The 17,642-nt window shown below is 42.5% G+C and overlaps 1 protein-coding gene across 5 annotated transcripts in view; it reads right to left on the minus strand.

The window, feature by feature from the left end:
* The window catches only part of TFPI (tissue factor pathway inhibitor), a 71,915-nt gene that overhangs the window by 4,842 nt on the left and 49,431 nt on the right, over window positions 1-17,642 (minus strand). For 3 of the 5 annotated variants that reach the window (XM_070731909.1, XM_070731910.1, XM_070731908.1), the window contains exons 5-7: window positions 11,879-12,055; window positions 11,252-11,338; window positions 1,773-1,955 (exon numbers count right to left, since the gene is read on the minus strand). In XM_070731909.1, the coding sequence (XP_070588010.1) occupies window positions 1,773-1,955; window positions 11,252-11,338; window positions 11,879-12,055 (447 nt within the window). Of the gene's footprint in view, window positions 1-1,772; window positions 1,956-5,477; window positions 5,885-11,251; window positions 11,339-11,878; window positions 12,056-17,642 lie in introns of those variants that run through there. The other 2 variants (XM_070731911.1, XM_070731912.1) reach the window with 2 other exon arrangements.

The raw sequence follows: 17,642 nt of genomic DNA on the forward strand, positions 1-17,642 counted from the left end.
TGTAAGGATTCAGCTCCAGTGACCTCAGAGGCTGATGTCTTAGACGAACTTGAACAATTAAAGATAAACAAGGCAATGGGTCCAGATGGCATCCACCCCAGAGTTCTTAAAGAACTCAGATCTGTGCTTGCTACCACCCTGACTGATTTGTTTAACCAATCACTTTTAATAGGAGATGTTCCTGATGATTGGAGAACGGCCAGTGTTGTGCCTATCCATAAGAAGGGCACTAAAGAAGGAGCTGGTAACTACAGGTCAGTTAGCTTGACATCAGTTGTAGTTAAAATGATGGAGACTCTACTCAAAAAGTGGATAAATCAGCACCTAAAAACCAATAACTTATTGGACCCAAACCAGCATGGCTTTACTTAAGGCAAATCATGTCAGACTAATCCCATTGATTTCTTTGGCTATGTCACAAAGGCATTAAATGAAGGTGGTGCCATGGATATTGCCTATCTGGATTTCAACAAAGTCTTTGATACAGTTCCACATAAAGAGCTGATAAATTAGTGAACATTGGACTTAATCCCTGGATAGTTCAATGGATTTGCAGCTGGTTGAAGCATAGATATCAGAGGGTTGTTGTTAATGGTGAGTATTCTGAGCAGAGCTTGGTTACAAGTGATGTGCCACAAGGGTCTGTTCTGGGTCCTATTCTTTTTAATATGTTTATGAGTGACATAGGGGAAGATTAGGTAGGGAAAGTTTGCCTATTTGCCGATGACTCTAAAGTGTGCAATAGGGTTGATATTCCTGGAGGCATCTGTAATATGGCAAATTATTTAGCTTTACTAGATAAGTGGTCAAAGCAATGGAAACTGCAGTTTAATTTTTACAAATGTAAAATAATGCACTTAGGCAAAAGGAATCCTCAATCTGAGTATTATATTGGCAGTTCTGTGTTAGCAAAACATCAGAAGAGAAGGATTTAGGGGTAATGATTTCTGACAGTCTCAAAATGGGTGAACAGTGTGGTCACGTGGTAGGGAAAGCAAGTAGAATGCTTGGCTGCATAGCTAGAGGTATAACAAGCAGGAAGAAGGAGATTGTGATCCCAATGTATAGAGCGCTAGTGACATCACATTTGGAATACTGTGTTCAGTTCTGGAGACCTCACCTACAAAAAGATATTGCTAAAATTGAACGGGTCCAAAGACGGGCTACAAAAATGGTGGAAGGTTTTAACCATAAAACCTGTCAGGAAAGACTTAATGAACTCAATCTGTATAGTCTGGAGAACAGAAGGGAAAGGGGGGACATGATTGAAACATTTAAATATGTTAAAGGGTTAAATAAAGTTCAGGGGGGAAGTGTTTTTAATAGGAAAGGGAACACAAGAACACAAGGGCACAATCTGAGGTTAGTCGGGGGAAAGATCAGAAGCAACGTGAGAAAATATTATTTTACTGAAAGAGTAGTAGATACTTGGAACAAACCTCCAGACATGGTTGGTTAATCCACAGTAACTGAATTTAAACATGCCTGGGATAAACATATATCCATTCTAAGATAAAATACAGGAAATAATATAAGGGCAGACTAGATGGACTATGAGGTCTTTTTCTGCCCTCAATCTTCTATGTTTCTAACTTCTCTCTTCTATTCCAATATATATTCTATTAGAAAGAAGTTCCCTGAAGATGGACTCCAGCACAAGTCCAAAAGCTCAGAAGAGATACATCATTGGCACTAGTGATTGACCAGATTGAATCATGCAGTAAGTAATACTTTAGCAAAGAATATCTCAACCCAAATGCTTGCAACTATACCTTTCTTACACATCCGCACACAGGCCTTTCTAGAGGTAAAATTATTTTCATTCCCACCACATCCAGTGTAGCTGAACGGACGGCATTTTCCAGTAATTTGATTATAGAAGAACCGTTTCTCATTTGCTTTGCAAAGACCTCTGTCCATGGGCATCACACAAAGAGAAGGGAGGAGGGACATTTCTAGACATAGTAAGGAAGAAAATAGGGTGAGAAATGGAAACTTGGATTCTGGTGTTGTACTTTTGGTTCTGTGATTAATATACATTTTTCCAGTATTGCACTGCAGTCCTCAGAATTTAAAGTGTGTGTGTGTGTGTGTGTATGTGTGTATGTGTGTGTGTGTGTGTTGTGAAGGAGGGTTTTTCATTAAGTCAAAGGAAAGTATCAAAATTAAATAAAAGCACGAAACCATGAAATATTAAATACTTGTCATATAGTATAAATAGACTTCTTAAAAAATAAAAAGGAAGTGAAATTCATAACGGCACAAATATAAACAAACAGTAAAATAAATCACAAAAACATTTGAATTTTCATGGTAAATCACTGCTGCTGTTTTTTTTAAATTCCAAATTATCCCTATCTCATGCTCTTTAAATGTGATAGACCTGCAGCACCCCCTTCCCCATTAAATAAGGGCCAATGGATATGAAGGCTGTGAATGAAGAGAATTTCAGTCAAGTGTGCCTTGATTGCCAATTTGTGGCAATGCTGTATGTGCTAATAAATCTGACTTCCAAATCTACGCTTGGCTAAATGTGTTTAAAACATGTTCCAATTCAGTATATAGCAATGATGGCAAACTTTTTCAGCACCGAGTACCCAAACCGGAATGTACATGCATGCCCAAACTAAAAGGTGAGCACATGTGCATGTGGGAAGACATGCATATGCAGACATGAGTGCGTGCATGTGTGGACACGCTTACATGCAAAGCAGAGACCCAAAGATCAGCTGGCTGGCAGGAGACATGGTATCTGAACACCAGAAGTGCAGCACGAGATAAGATCTTTTTCTTTCATGAGCTTCTGTTTCGTTTGCAGGGAAACAAAAACTCACAGAAGAAACACATGGAGATCTGACCTAGGGTAGGTGTTCGATAATCCCCTAATATGTGGGCCAGCATAGAGGGCTCTGTGTGCCACCTCTGGCACACATGCCATAAGTTTGCCATCACGGGTAGTTTCTAGATTTAACCAAGGTCATCAGGAATGATTATTTCTTCCAATACCGTATCTCATTAAAATCCACTGTGAAATTGTATTTAAGCATCACATTCCATTAATTCCAAGGTCACTCCTTTCACAAGCCTCCTGTTTTCCCATGTTTGGGAAAATGCATTCTAGCAGTTAAAATTGTTCTCTAAAAGCAGAAACTACAACACTCCAATGGCATTCAGCACTTCTCAAATATGCCCTGTTTAGAGAAGAACATTATCTGTTTCAAGACAAGGAAGAAAGATTGAAAAACAGCCTGTTTTTTTTAGGGAGAAAGTGAAGCAACGAAGAAAAGAGATAACCCCAGACATATAATGGTATGAGAAGCTACTAAAGCTGACTGCTAGATCTGCAAGTCAGCGGTTCAAACCTCATCACCGGCTCAAGTTTGACTCAGTCTTCCATCCTTCCGAGGTGGGTAAAATGAGGACCCGGATTACGGGGGCAATATGCTGGCTCTGTTAAAAAGTGCTATTGCTAACATGTTGTAAGCTGCCCTGAGTCTAAGGAGAAGGGCAGCATAAAGAAATCAAATCAAATCAAATAAATTATACACTGCAGTTCTGACTTGAAAGTTTGGGGAAAGCTAGATAAAGTGATTTCTGCTAGTTGGCTTTTTCTGGCCAGGTCAGACATTAGAGTTCTGACTCCATAGCACTAGAACCAAGCACCAAAAACTAAGACCAAGAACCAAAAAAAGTAATGGCCAATGAAGATGGTAGTCATTTTAATTTCTTATTATATTGTTGCGAACTGCTATATTAGGGTATTATCGAACACCCACCCACACCTATACTGTCCAATAATGTTATCAATATTCAGTAACAATCCCAACAAATGTCAGATTTCTGGAGAATCCTGATTGAAGAATTCCAGGTTCTGACATTGGCACAACAGGTTATGCAAATTCTGCAGTATTTGTGCTGAAAGATAATTGTACTTTGCTTATGCCTGGAAACAAAACCAAAATTCAGTTTATGGGGTAATTTTACAACTAGATTCATGGTCCTCTCTCTCATTAGATTCTGGATACCTTCAGCGATGTCCTCAAACAAAAAAAAAACTAGACAAGCAAAAAACAAAAATAAAAAGAGAGACAGTATTCATGACACTAAGTAGTAAACAACCACGAAAGAGAAATAGCAATAAGTATATTTGGTACAAAGATGCCAGTGATTTCTGTGAAGAGTAAGAAGGTTTTATAAAATTAAGCCAAGCAAAAACTGGTCACTGGAGGCTTTAAGGGCTTGGTTTTCTAGGCCTGAAATAATGATACAGATAGTACTATGGCATCCAAAGTTTCGCAGGTTTATAGCTTGTTTAAAAAAGGCAATAAAAATCTGAATCTTACCATAATTTTCAGAGTATAAAATGCACCTTTCCATCCCCTTAAAAGAGGTTGAAAATTTGGGTGTGTCTTATACTCTGAATGTAGTATTTTTAAGCTCCCCCCACCCCCAGCCCTAACAAGGTGGTAACAATCTTCCTGGCTTGCAGTCCTTTTCATTGCGACTCCCTCTGAAAAATGTTTTTTCCAGACCTAAGTCTTTGCAGGCTTTTTTCCCCACTGTTACTCACTCCGAATAAGGTTTTTTAAAAGCCCTAATCGGGGGATAAAATAATATGCTGAAATTGACCAGTGTAAGGATGCTAGACAAATGAATACCTAGTAGGCAGAGTTTTTTCTCCTATTTTCCTCCCCCAAAACTAAGGTGTGTCTTATACTCTAGTGCATATTATACTCCGAAAAATATGGTAAATTATTTCATAAAATTCAATAAAATTCTAAATTATAGTTATGTGCTTCTAGGTTACAGAATAAAAACAACAACCATGTTTTTCCAGACCTAAGTCTTTGCAGAAAGCAGCTACATAGGTGGATTAAATTCTGTGCATAAAACTTTCTTATCTATGAATATCTATAAAGAAAAATAATGGGAGCATTGTCTACTGCCATTTAACCATTCAAAAATAGCACAATGACAATTGTGGCAACATGATTGAAGCCCTGCCTCTTTGCCTATGCATGTGACATCAACACATATAAGAAGGGAGAGAGCTTCAATCACATTGCCGTGCCCAGCATCTTGCCTTTTTTGACTTCCTCCCCATAAAACTCCCTCTGCTTTCCAAATTTCAAATGTGTGTACAGGTATGTCCAGGGGCGGGCTATCATTCCCAGCCCTACCAGAACGGGATGGGAGAGCGCACCCCCACCCCTGTGTGCCTCTGCGCTATGCGTGCACCTGTCCCCACGTAGGATTCAGCATCTGCACATGCGCAGAAGCCTAATCTCGTGCGAGGATGAGATTTCCGGGTTTTTATTGCTTCTGCGCATGCCCAGAAGAATTAACATAAAGACATGAGATGTATTTAACTGCTCAATCAACACCAAGACTGCCCTGAGTCTGAGAAGGACAGCGTAGAAGTCTAATTAATAAAATAAATAAATAAATAAAATAAGACTAAGCAAAACAACAAAAAGTTGTTTGAAACAAATTACTCTTAATGCTTTATTTATCTACTCAGAACATTTATATACCACCCTTGATCCTGATTGGATTTTGGCCCACACAATAATGCCGTTCCTCTATCCCATTACTGGATTAGATGATTATAGCCCAAGCAAAGGGCTATGTTCTGTGATGAATGAAGTCAGGATGTAGAAAAACCACACAGCACTTTCCCATCATAGGCAGTCCCAAAGTTCATTAAGAAGATCTCCCTGGGCTTCTCTTACATGCACTCCAGATTTCTAGCCAGCATGCATAATCCACAAACTACCAGCCAGTTCCCAGAAGCACATCTGAATGAAAGTGCAGATGGCCAGCAGAAAAATATAGCAACCGTGATCTGTATTTTTCCAGCTGTTCCTTTCTCCCTGACGTACAACTGTGGATCATAAAAGTGAGAAGACTCAATCTCCAGTATGGTATATACTCATGGAAAAACAATGGCAACGAATCTTTCAAAGAAACCTCGTCTTACAAATCCCTCGTCATACAAACTTTTTGAGATGCAAACCTGGGGTTTAAGATTTTTTGCCTCTTCTTACAAACTATTTTCACCTTACAAACCCAAGCCGCTGCCACTGGGATGCCCCGCCTCCGGACTTTTGCTGCCAGTGAAGCATTCGTTTTTGTGCTGCTGGGATTTCCCTGTGGCTCCCCTCCATGGGAAACACCACCTCCAGACTTCTGTGTTTTTGTGATGCTGCAGGGGAATCCCAGCAGTGCAAAAACAGGCACTTCACTGGCAACGGAAGTCTGGAGGTGGGGTTTCCCAGCGAGGGGAGCCTCAGTGAAATCGCAGCATCACAAAAACGTGGAAGTCCAGGGGTGAAGTTTTGAGGACTTCCACGTTTTTGCAATGCTGCAATTTCACTGAGGCTCCCCTCACTGGGAAACCCCACCTCTGGATTTCCGTTGCCAGCGAAGCACCTGTTTTTGCACTCCTGGGATTCCCCTGCAGCATCAAAAAAACACAGAAGTCCGGAGGTGGGGTTTCCCATGGAGGTTGAGCCTCAGGGGAATCCCAGCAGTGCAAAGATGGGCGCTTCGGATGGCAAAAGGGGTGAGTATTGGGCTTGCACGCATTAATCGCTTTTCCATTGATTCCTATGGGAAACATTGTTTCGTCTTACAAACTTTTCACCTTACAAACCTCGTCCCGGAACCAATTAAGTTTGTAAGACTAAGTATCACTGTATTTTTATTTCTTTCCTGACATTTACTGTATATATCCCAGTCTCAAGACTCTAAGAGGTATGCAGAATAGTTAGGTAAAAATTAAAAACAGAACTTAAATGAGGTTTTTATAGGGTTTTTTGGACTCATTCTTGTTTTCTCAATGATGTTTGGAGTCATTAGTATAAAGACAAAGTGCATATCCCTGATGTGAATGTAATAGGGCAGGGATGGTGAACCTTTTTAGCCTCAGGTGCCAAAAAGGTGCGTGCATATGCCCATGGGTGGCCACTGAAGCTGTGGAGATGCCCTACTACTTTCTTTCAGATAGTTGCATCCAGGCCTCCCACACCTGAGTCCATTTCTTCTGCAGCCTGCAAAGCTTTCCTGAAGGCCTTTGTAGCCTATAACAGAGCTCCAGATCGTTCTGGAGCTCTGTTGTCAGTTGCAGAGGCCTTTCCTAAAGGCCTTTCCTGAAGGCCTCTCTAGCAAATAACAGAACTCCAGATTGATCTGGAGCTCTGTTATTGGCTGTAGAGGCCTTCAGAAAAGTCTTGTCAGCAGCAGAAGAAATGGCCTGAGAGGTGGGAGGCCTGGCTACAACTTTCTAAAGCCGAAGAAATTTTTGAAGATCCCTGACAGCGAAAAGGAGGCCAAGGGTGAGCACACAAATGAACTTCCATTTGGGCTGTTTTTCGCAGGAGGCAGAAAAGAAAACTGAAAATGACCTGAGGTAGGGCAACGCCTTGTGTGCCCTCAGATATGGCTTTGCGTGCCATAAGTTTGCCATCACTGCAGTAGTGCCTGCCACTCTCCTTAAGACAGAAAGCAGTAAAATACAAATCCAGGACATTCAGAAGGAATAAGCGCTAGCATGTATTGTGTGATTATTCCCATGCTGCAATGGCATGATACTAATTTGAGATCTTCTTGGTAAACTATAGTTGTGCACTGGCACAGTTAAAAGAGAAATTCCAGCAATTTTCTACCATACCCAGTATTAGTTAACAGGCCTGAGCACCGTTCCCTGTAGGCTGCGCACGTGAGCGCGCGCGCACCCCAAAATACCGCCCCGGCCGCCCTTTTCCATGGGCGCGCAGTCCCCATTTTCCATGGGCGCGCAGTCCAGCGGGGGGGCGGGGAGGTGCCGGCAGCAGAAGGGAAGGGAGCCGCAGTCGCCCCTGCCTCCAAATGTTGCCTCCGGCCCCCTCGGCCTTTCGTCACTGCCCCCCGCCCGATCCGCCCCCTCTGCTCCTCCGCCGCCTCCTACCTTTGGGCGCGGCTCCTTCGCACCCGGAACGCACGCCCTGCCCATCTCAGTCCCTTTGCTGAGAGCACTTTCATCCCGGGCTCTCAGCAAGGGGGTTGCAGGAGAGGCGGGGCAGGTTGCGCACGCTCCCTATCTTCATACCAGGCCACTCGGAACATTTAAAATAAGAAAAACTTTCGCCAGCGAAGGCTTTTCTTATTTTGAATGTTCCGAGTGGCCTGGTATGGAGATAGGGAGCGTGCGCAACCGCGCGCGCGCCCCCGACATTGAATATCACCTTCGCCGGCCTCTGCTGAGAGAACGCCTGCCGGCGAAGGCTTTTCTTATTTTGAATGTTCTGAGTGGCATGGTATGGAGATAGGGAGCGCGCGCAACCGCGCGCACCCCCCGACATTGAATATCACCAGCCTCCACTGAGAAGAACGGAGAGAGAACGAGAGTGAGTGAGAGCAACAGACAGCAAGATAGAGAGAAAGTGAGAAAGAGAGAGAGAGAGAAAGGGGGGAGAGAAAGAGATAGCAAGAGAGAGAACAAGAGAGAGAAAGAGTGTGAGAAAGAAAACAAGAAAGAGTGAGAGACAGAGAGAAAGCAAGAGAGGGAGAAAGTGAGAAAAAGAAAGAGACCAAGAGAGGGAAAGAGAGAAAAAGAGAAAGAAAGAAAGAAAGAAAGAGAGAGAGAGATGAGAGAGGAAGGAAGAGAGTGAGAGAGAGAGACAAAGAAAGCAAGAGAGAGAGAGAAGAGTGGAAGGAAGAGATAGAGAGAAATGATAGAAAAAAGGGGAGAAAAGAGAAATGAGAAAATGATTGAGGCAGAGAATGACAGGAGAGAGAAACAGAGAGAGAAGTGACTTGATTTAAAGCATATGGTAAAAGCACTTAAATAATAACAGAGAAAAAAAACCCAGCCCTCACCTGTTTTTATTAATATTTATGTTTTTGGTTTTGCTGGTTGATTTAGTTTTAATAGTAATGGATTTTTTTAAAAAAATTATTAATTTCTTTTAATAAAAGTGATTTTTTTCTTATTTATTTATTTATTTATTTATTTGTTCGTTCGTTCGTTCGTTCGTTCATTCGTTCGTTCGTTCGTTTATTTATTTATTTATTTATTTATTTATTTATTTATTTATTATTCTATGCCGCCCAGTCCCAAAGGCACTGTCGCTCAGACACTATACTTTTCCGCCCACACCGAAAAAAATTAGAGGGTACATTGGGGCTGAGTATATTTTTGGTGGTTACCAGTTAGAATAAATAATATAGTATGCAATATGTGACCCTGGTGAATGAAGCTTCATATGTTCATATGCTATGGTTCTTTTCTATTTAGGCATTATAAATGAGTGATGATAAATTTAAGTTTATTGGATTTATATGCCGCCCCTCTCCGATGACTCGGGGCAGCTTACAACATATTATATATATATATATATATATATATATATATATATATATATATATATATATATATATATATATATATATTGAAATCCAGATAATTAAAATTCAGTTACAACTAAAAAACTGAAGAACCAATTAAAATACACACATAACCATTCAATCAACAAACACATTATACATTCATCAGCTGGGGGAAGAATCTAATAACTCCAAGCTTGGCAGCATAGGTGAGTCTTTAGACTCTTACGAAAGGCGAGGAGGGTGGGGGCAGTGCGAATCTCCGGGGGTAGCTGATTACAGAGGGCCAGGACCCTCACAGAGAAAGCTCTTCCCTTAGGTCCTGCCAAATGACACTGTCTAGTTGACGGAACCTGGAGAAGGCCGACTCTGTGGGACCTAACTGGGATTCATGTGGCAGGAGGCGGTCCCCTAAGTAATCTGGTCCCATGCCATATAGGGCTTTAAAGATCATAACCAACACTTTGAATTGAGTCCAGAAACCAATTGGCAACCAGTGCAGACCGCAGAGTGTTGGAGAGATGTGGACATGTCTGGATAGTCTTGTGATTGCTTGCGCGGCTGCATTCTGCACAATTTGTAGTTTCCAAACACTCTTCAAAGGTAGCCCCATGTAGAGAGCATTGCAGTAGTAATAAAGCAACTTTAGCATCTTTTAGGAGAATAATAGAATGCTGAGAGTAGCAGCTTTTCCATGTAGGGAGGACAAAATCACCTGCTGTTAAAAAAAGCAACTACAGTGATCCCTCGATTTTCGCGATCTCGATCTTCGCGAAACGCTATATCGTGATTTTTCCCACCCGATGACGTCACTCTCTTCCTTCCTTTCTCATCTTTCTTTCTCTCTCTCTTTCTCTATCTTGCTTTTTCCTCTCTCACACTCTCTTCCTCCCTCTCTCATCTCTTTCTTTCCTTCTCTCTCTTTCTCTATCTCTCCCCCTCTTGCTGGCGGGCGGCGGGCGGGTGAGCGGGGGCATCAGCGAGGAGCCGGGGTTTCCCCTTTGCGTGGGCAGCTGGGAAACCCTGATCTTCGTCTGCTCGCTGCTTCTGCGCTGAGCAGATCAGATGCTGGGCGGCCGAAGGAACCTTCCCTGGGTCTTCCCCCTCTTGCTGGCGGGCGGGCGAGCGGCGGGCATCAGCGAGGAGCCGGGGTTTCCCCTTTGCGTGGGCGGCTGGGAAGACCCAGGGAAGGTTCCTTCGGCCGCCCAGCAGCTGATCTGCTCGGTAGCGCAGCAGCAGCAAGGAGCCGAATCGGGGTTTCCCCGCGCGCAAAGGGGACACCCCGATTCGTCTGCTCGCTGCTGCTGCGCTACCAAGCAGATCAGCTGCTGGGCGGCCGAAGGAACCTTCCCTGGGTCTTCCCAGCTGCCCACGCAAAGGGGAAACCCCGGCTCCTCGCTGATGCCCACCGCTCGCCCGCCCACCAGCAAGAGGGGGAAGACCCAGGGAAGGTTCCTTCAGCCGCCCAGCAGCTGATCTGCTCAGTAGCGCAGCAGCAGCGAGCAGACGAATCGGGGTTTCCCCTTTGCGTGGGCGGCGGGGAACGCAAACTCCACCATCTACGCATGCGCGGCCATAGAAAAAAAGGGCGTGCATGCGCAGATGGTGTTTTTACTTCCGCAACCCTACATCGTGAAAAATCGATTATCGCGAGGGGTCTTGGAACGGAACCCTCGCGATAATAGAGGGATCACTGTATACAGATAGAGAGGAAATTTTAAAAATGGATGAATTGGTCACCAATATTTGCAGAAATTAGTTAGTTAATAAACCAAATGCCCTTTTGAATCATGAGAAGCAAAGTAGAAACATGACAGGGAAAAATTCAGATGAGGACTGTAGAGTAAGCCTCATTCTTACACAGGTATAAACTATTAATACATACCTTGCTTAATTCGTGGAGCACTATTATTAGTAGATGTACCAAAACCTGTGTGGTCATCCTCTATTTGTAGTGAATTGCCTGAAGGGACTAAAATAAAAGGAAAAAAGTCTGATGAAATGGTATATTAACATCTATTTAATACCCCAAGGTTGTAGTTTACTGAAATTCTCTTTTCATTTGAACTTAAACATAAGAAGCAGTTTTTACTTCATTTACATTTGTTTACATTAAACTGAAAAAGGAATTTATTCCCACCTTCTGTCCTATCTCATACTAGCTAGCTAATACATTGTTTATGCTGTTCTTTCAGTGAAGACTGGAAGGGATTCCTTATCATGTTTGCTTTTTCTCCCCAATTATGAAAACACATGATAGCAACCACACATACTAGCAGCTTTCAAATTGAACATGTGAGTGACTTCTGTTGCAATTTAGCAGGCACGGTACCATTCCCACATGCTTTGAATTCTATAAATTCCAAGTCCTATTAGCCATTGGTAATTCAACCAATAAAAACTAGCAATAGTTGCTTTCTAAGAAAAAGGAAGGACAGAGGCTCTCCATTCCGGTCTTACAACAACAGGCACTAAGAGATGCAGTTAAGTACCAAGGAACAGCTCCACTTACCTCTGTCATAGCAGGTATTTTGGCATTCTTGCAAAGTTTTAAAGTTGTTTTGGTTTCCCAGGCAACCTCCATATTGGAATGTTTCACACTGCTGTGATTCTTTGTTGTAGAAATACCTGAGAATTAATCCTCGGCAGATACCAGGGTCATCTTCCAAAAGGCAAAAGGATGGCTTTTCTGTGAATTAGGATTTATTTATTTATTTATTTATTTATTTATTTATTTATTTATTATTTGGATTTGTATGCCGCCCCTCTCCGAAGACTCGGGGCGGCTCACAACAAGTGGAACAAATCATAAATAATCCGACTAAATTTAAAATATTTGAAGATTTTTTTAAAAAAACCCATATACTAACAGACACGCACACAAGCATACCATGTATAAATTAAACATGCCCAGGGGGAGATGTTTCAGTTCCCCCATGCCTGACGGCAAAGGTGGGTTTTGAGGAGTTTACGGAAGGCAGGAAGAGTAGGGGCAGTTCTAATCTCCGGGGGGAGCTGGTGCCGCCACAGAGAAGGCTCTTCCCCTGGGGCCCGCCAACCAACATTGTTTAGTTGACGGGACCCGGAGAAGGCCCACTCTGTGGGACCTAATCGGTCGCTGGGATTCGTGCGGCAGGAGGCGGTCTCTGAGATATTCTGGTCCAATGCCATGAAGGGCTTTAAAGGTCATAACCAACACTTTGAATTGTGACCAGAAACTGATCGGCAGCCAATGCAGACTGCGGAGTGATGGTGAAATATGGGCATACCTAGGTAAGCCCATGACTGCTCTCGCAGCTGCATTCTGCACGATCTGAAGTTTCCGAACACTTTTCAGAGGTAGCCCCATGTAGAGAGCATTACAGTAGTCGAACCTCGAGGTGATGAGGGCATGAGTGACTGTGAGCAATGAGTCCCGGTCCAGATAGGGCCGCAACTGGTGCACCAGGCGAACCTGGGCAAACGCCCCCCTCGCCACAGCTGAGAGATGGTTTTTTAATGTGAGCTGTGGATCGAGGAGGACGCCCAAGTTGCGGACCCTCTCTGAGGGGGTCAATAGTTCCCCCCCCAGGGTAATGGACGGACAGGTGGGATTGTCCTTGGGAGGCAAAACCCACAGCCACTCCATCTTATCCGGGTTGAGTTTGAGTCTGTTGACACCCATCCAGGCCCCAACAGCCTCCAGGCACCGGCACATCACTTCAGGATTGTTTTAGAGAGGAAAATAATGTCATGTCTTTCCACTGTTATTGTTATTGTCCTCTCTTAAACTTGTGATTAAAATCATTCTCTTCTAAATAAAATTAAATGCTACTCAGTCCTATTGACTTTATTATTTTATTTATTTATCAAACATGTATAGGATAGTACTATAAACATAAGTAAAAAGTAACTATAAAGGAGGACAGTAGGACAATAGGACAAGGACTGTAGGCACAGTGGTGCGCTTGTCCATGCCCCCTATAGATCTCTTAGAAACGGGGAGAGGTTGACTATGGACAGTCTAAGGTTAAAGTTTTGGGGATTTGGGGGGAAAAAACCACAGTCAGGTAGTGCATTCCAGGCATTGATCACTCCGTTGCTGGAGTCCTATTTTCTGCAGTCGAGTTTGGAGCGGTTTACATTTAATTTGAATCTATTACATGCTTGTGTATTTTTGTGGTTGAAGGTGAAATAGTCATTAATAGGAAGGACATTTTGGTATATAATTTTATGAACTACATTTAGATCAGATCAGAGGCGACATAGTTGCAAATTGTCCAATCCCAGTGGTATAAGATATTTTGTTGCAAGTGGAGGAGTCAAGGACTCTTCTTGTGAAATATTTCTGGACTCTCTTGATTGTATTAATGTCTAATATGCAAAGCAGATTCCAGACAGGTGAGCTGTATTCCAGAATTAGTCTAACAAATGTTTTGTAAGGTCTGTTTAGAAGTATAATATTGCCAGAGAAGAAGCTACGTAATATTAGATTAACAACTTTTAGTGCCTTTTTGGCAATGTTGTTACAGTGGGTTACTTCATGTTGTTACTGCAGGACAAAAGATTTAGGAAATGCTTCAATACTCTAGTTTTATAAGTGAAAGATTATTGTATATCGAGAATGTGAAACATAATGCAATTGTAGTGTATTATCCATAGCAGTTGTCTAGGGCAGCGTTTCCCAACCGGTGTGCCGCGGCACACCGGTGTGCCTTGAGACATGGCCAGGTGTGCCGCCAAGCTCCGGCTGGGCGGGGCGCTGCCGGTACTTCCGTCCTGGGGCTCCCGCTCGCAGCTGTCCCCCGGCTCCTGCTCGATGCCGCGGTTTTCGGCGCTCTCCTGCTGGGCTCCAAAGAAGGAAGGCGGGAAAAAGCCTTTTTCCCACCTTCCTTCTTTGGAGCCCAGCAGGAGAGCGCCGAAAACCGCGGCATCGAGCAGGAGCCGGGGGACAGGTGCGAGCGGGAGCCCCAGGACGGAAGTACCGGCAGCGCCCCGCCCAGCTGGAGCTTCTCTGGCATCCACGGCAAGTGTCCTTTGTGGCCACGCGGGAGGGCACTGGCGTTGGGAGCGGGGGGGGCAGCCGCAGCGGCCGCAGGCAGTCGCGAGGAGATGTCGGCGGCGAGAGGGAGCTCTCTGTCTCTCTCTCAGCTGACTGCAAGCGGGAGCCCTGACGGTGGCGGTTGGACCTGCGGCAAGTGTCCTTTGTAGCCCGGCGGGAGGGCACTGGCGATGGGAGCGGGGGGGGTGGCCGCAGCGGCCGCAGGCAGTCACAGGGAGATGTCGGCGGCGAGAGGGAGCTCTCTCTCTCTCTCAGCTGACTGCAAGCGGGAGCCCTGACGGTGGCGGTTGGACGTGCTGCTGGCGCTGCGGGCCTGGCATATACGGTGTCCAGCAGCACTTCCAGCTGCCGCCGTCAGGGCTCCCGCTTGCAGTCAGCTGAGAGAGAGAGAGAAAGAAAGAGAGACATAGCAAGAGAGGCAGAGAAAGAGAGACAGAGCAAGAAAGAGAGGCAGAGAAAGAGAAAGAGAGATAGAGAAAGAGAAAGAGAGAGAGAAAGAGAGACATAGCAAGAGAGGCAGAGAGAGAGAGAAAGAAAGAGAGACATAGCAAGAGAAAAAGAGAGACTTAGCAAGAGAGGCAGAGAGAGAGAGAAAGAGAAAGAAAGAGAGACATAGCAAGAGAGACAGAGAGAGAGAAAGAGAGAGAAAGAAAGAGAGATAGCAAGAGAGGCAAAGAGAAAGAAAGAGACATATAGCAAGACAGTGAAAGAGAGAGAGAGCAAGAGAGAGAGAGAAAAGCAAGAAAGAGATAGCAAGAGAGACAGAGAGAGAGAGCAAGGGAGAGAGAAAGACATAGAGGAAGGGAAGGAGGGAGAGAGAAAGAGAGAAAAAAGAGAGGAAGAAAGAAAGAAAGGGATGGAGAGAGAGAAAGAAGGGAAGGAAGGAAAAGAGAGAAAGAGGGAGAAATAGAGCGAAAGGGAGGAAGAGAGAGGGTTTTTTTGTCCAAACTTTTCTTTAGCCCGCCCCCCCCGCCCCGCCCCCCTTCAGTGTTCCCCAGGATTTTGAAAATATGAATAATGTGCCGCGGCTCAAAAAAGGTTGGGAAACACTGGTCTAGGGAACTTGCTATATACTCTAGTTTGCAAATAATATGGCTGATTTAGCCATAACTGAGATGGAATGTGATGAGTTTCACAGGATGGCTTTATTCTAATATTTTCAGCCACAGTTAGGCAATAGCCCTCAAGAGAGTGGTAAACCTTTGATTCCACCATAATATTTAATATTTAATTTCAGAGTCCAGATGGCCTCAATTTTTCAAAAAGGTAAGCTAAGATAGAAAATGTCTCTCACAAAAATATGAAATTTATATCTTTTTTTCTTCTTCTTTATACTCACTTGTCAGGCTTAAGCTCAGCTATATTAATACAGTCTTCAAGCACATGCTACAAAAATGATCTCACCACAATGCAAAAGTGAAAACAGCTGCTACAACTTCTAATGCCACTGGAAATTGGACAATAGTTAGAAAATCTTTGTCCAAAAGATTGCATAATGATAACTCGGCTAAATTCGTCAATTAAACATCCAACTTTTCATTCTGTTATTTATTTACAAATTTTATATCCTGCCTTTCCTTCAGGAGTTCCAAGTGGCATAAATATATACCACTCCTTCCTTCTATTTTTCATGTCAACAACAGTGCTATGAATCAGTTTGGGCTAAGAGAATAATTGGTCCAAAGTTATCTAGTGATCTCTCGTATAGACTAACAATCCTGGGTCTAGAAAGCTTAGAACTACGGCACCTAAAACACAATTTAAGTATTGCCCACAAGATCATGTGCTGCAAAGTCCTACCGGTCAATGACTACTTCAGCTTCAACCGCAACAACACAAGAGTATGCTACAGATTCAAACTTAATATTAACTGCTCCAAACTTGACTGTAAAAAATATGACTTTAACAATCGAGTTGTCGAAGCGTGGAACTCATTACCGGACTCAATAGTGTCAACCCCTAACCCCCAACATTTCTCCCTTAGACTGTCCACGATTGACCTCTCCAGGTTTCTAAGAGGTCAATAAAGGGCGTACATAAGTGCACTAGTGTGCCTTTCGTCCCCTGTCCAATTGTCTTTCCTTTATCTCATATATCGTATATATTTTCTTCCTTTCATATATCTTCTCCTCTATTTTTACATATTATCTTTATATATATTATTTCATGTCTATTCTCTTCCATGTGTATTGTGTATTGGACAAATGAATAAATAAATAAATAAATAAAAATAAATAAATGTTTTTAACATCGTAATTGTTTTATGTTGTTGTTTATGATGTTTTAAGCCTCCCATAGTCATTTGACAATGGCAGATGAACTTAATAAATAAATGCATAACTGAGGATAGATCTAAACTTGTTTTTGCCACTTTTAACCCAACAGTTTACACATTATTTCTAAGTGTAATTATAGTGAAATGCTCTCTATCATTTCATTTTAATATCAAACTTTAAACCTAAGGGACCAAACTTAAATTTTGATAATATGGGAAAAATTAGTCTATTTAAGGATGAACCAAACTTCTTGTTAGTGGCATTCAGAGGTCTTTTTTCTTGATCCCTATATCTCCTAAGAAAGAATAAATAGCACTGTCCTTTTGTCAGTTTTTGGATAAAGAAATTAATATCTAAAATGAAATCAACTTTAATGCAATTCTTCCAAAACTTTGGATTGTTATGGGTAAAAATATCCTTCTGAATAATAATAAAAAAATCTTTGTCTTGCAATATATTGATTCTAATTCTCATGCCACTGCTGTCCTATTGCTTTGATTGGTTTCAATGGATTTCAAGACAATGGTACTTTTACAATCAAGGTATTCATGTGCAAGGCAAAGAAGACAGCCACTTAAAATCTAATTAACTAAGGATAATTGAGTTGATTTGATATGAACAGTAATAATCTCTCTTGGCAATGTTCATTTCTTATTCATTATTCATTTTACAATAGAAACTTAATTGTGACACAATTATATTACATTATACTGTACATTGTAAATTGTAAGTTAAAATTATTGTACTGCATTGTACTATTAATATGAAGCCCTCCAAAATCAACATCAAACACCAGAAATAAAAATGACCTCATTTTTGAACCCCTCTCCTCCTTATAGATGGAAGAAACATTTTAAAAAATCATTATAGTTATTGTTTGCTATGAAAAGTACAACAATCTTATAAGCTAATAAGAACTTAAGACATTTTAGCAAAGTCTGTATAGTAACTTAATCCAG

This window comes from Erythrolamprus reginae, chromosome 1 (genome assembly GCF_031021105.1).
Source record: "Erythrolamprus reginae isolate rEryReg1 chromosome 1, rEryReg1.hap1, whole genome shotgun sequence".
NCBI classification, from domain to species: domain Eukaryota; kingdom Metazoa; phylum Chordata; class Lepidosauria; order Squamata; family Dipsadidae; genus Erythrolamprus; species Erythrolamprus reginae.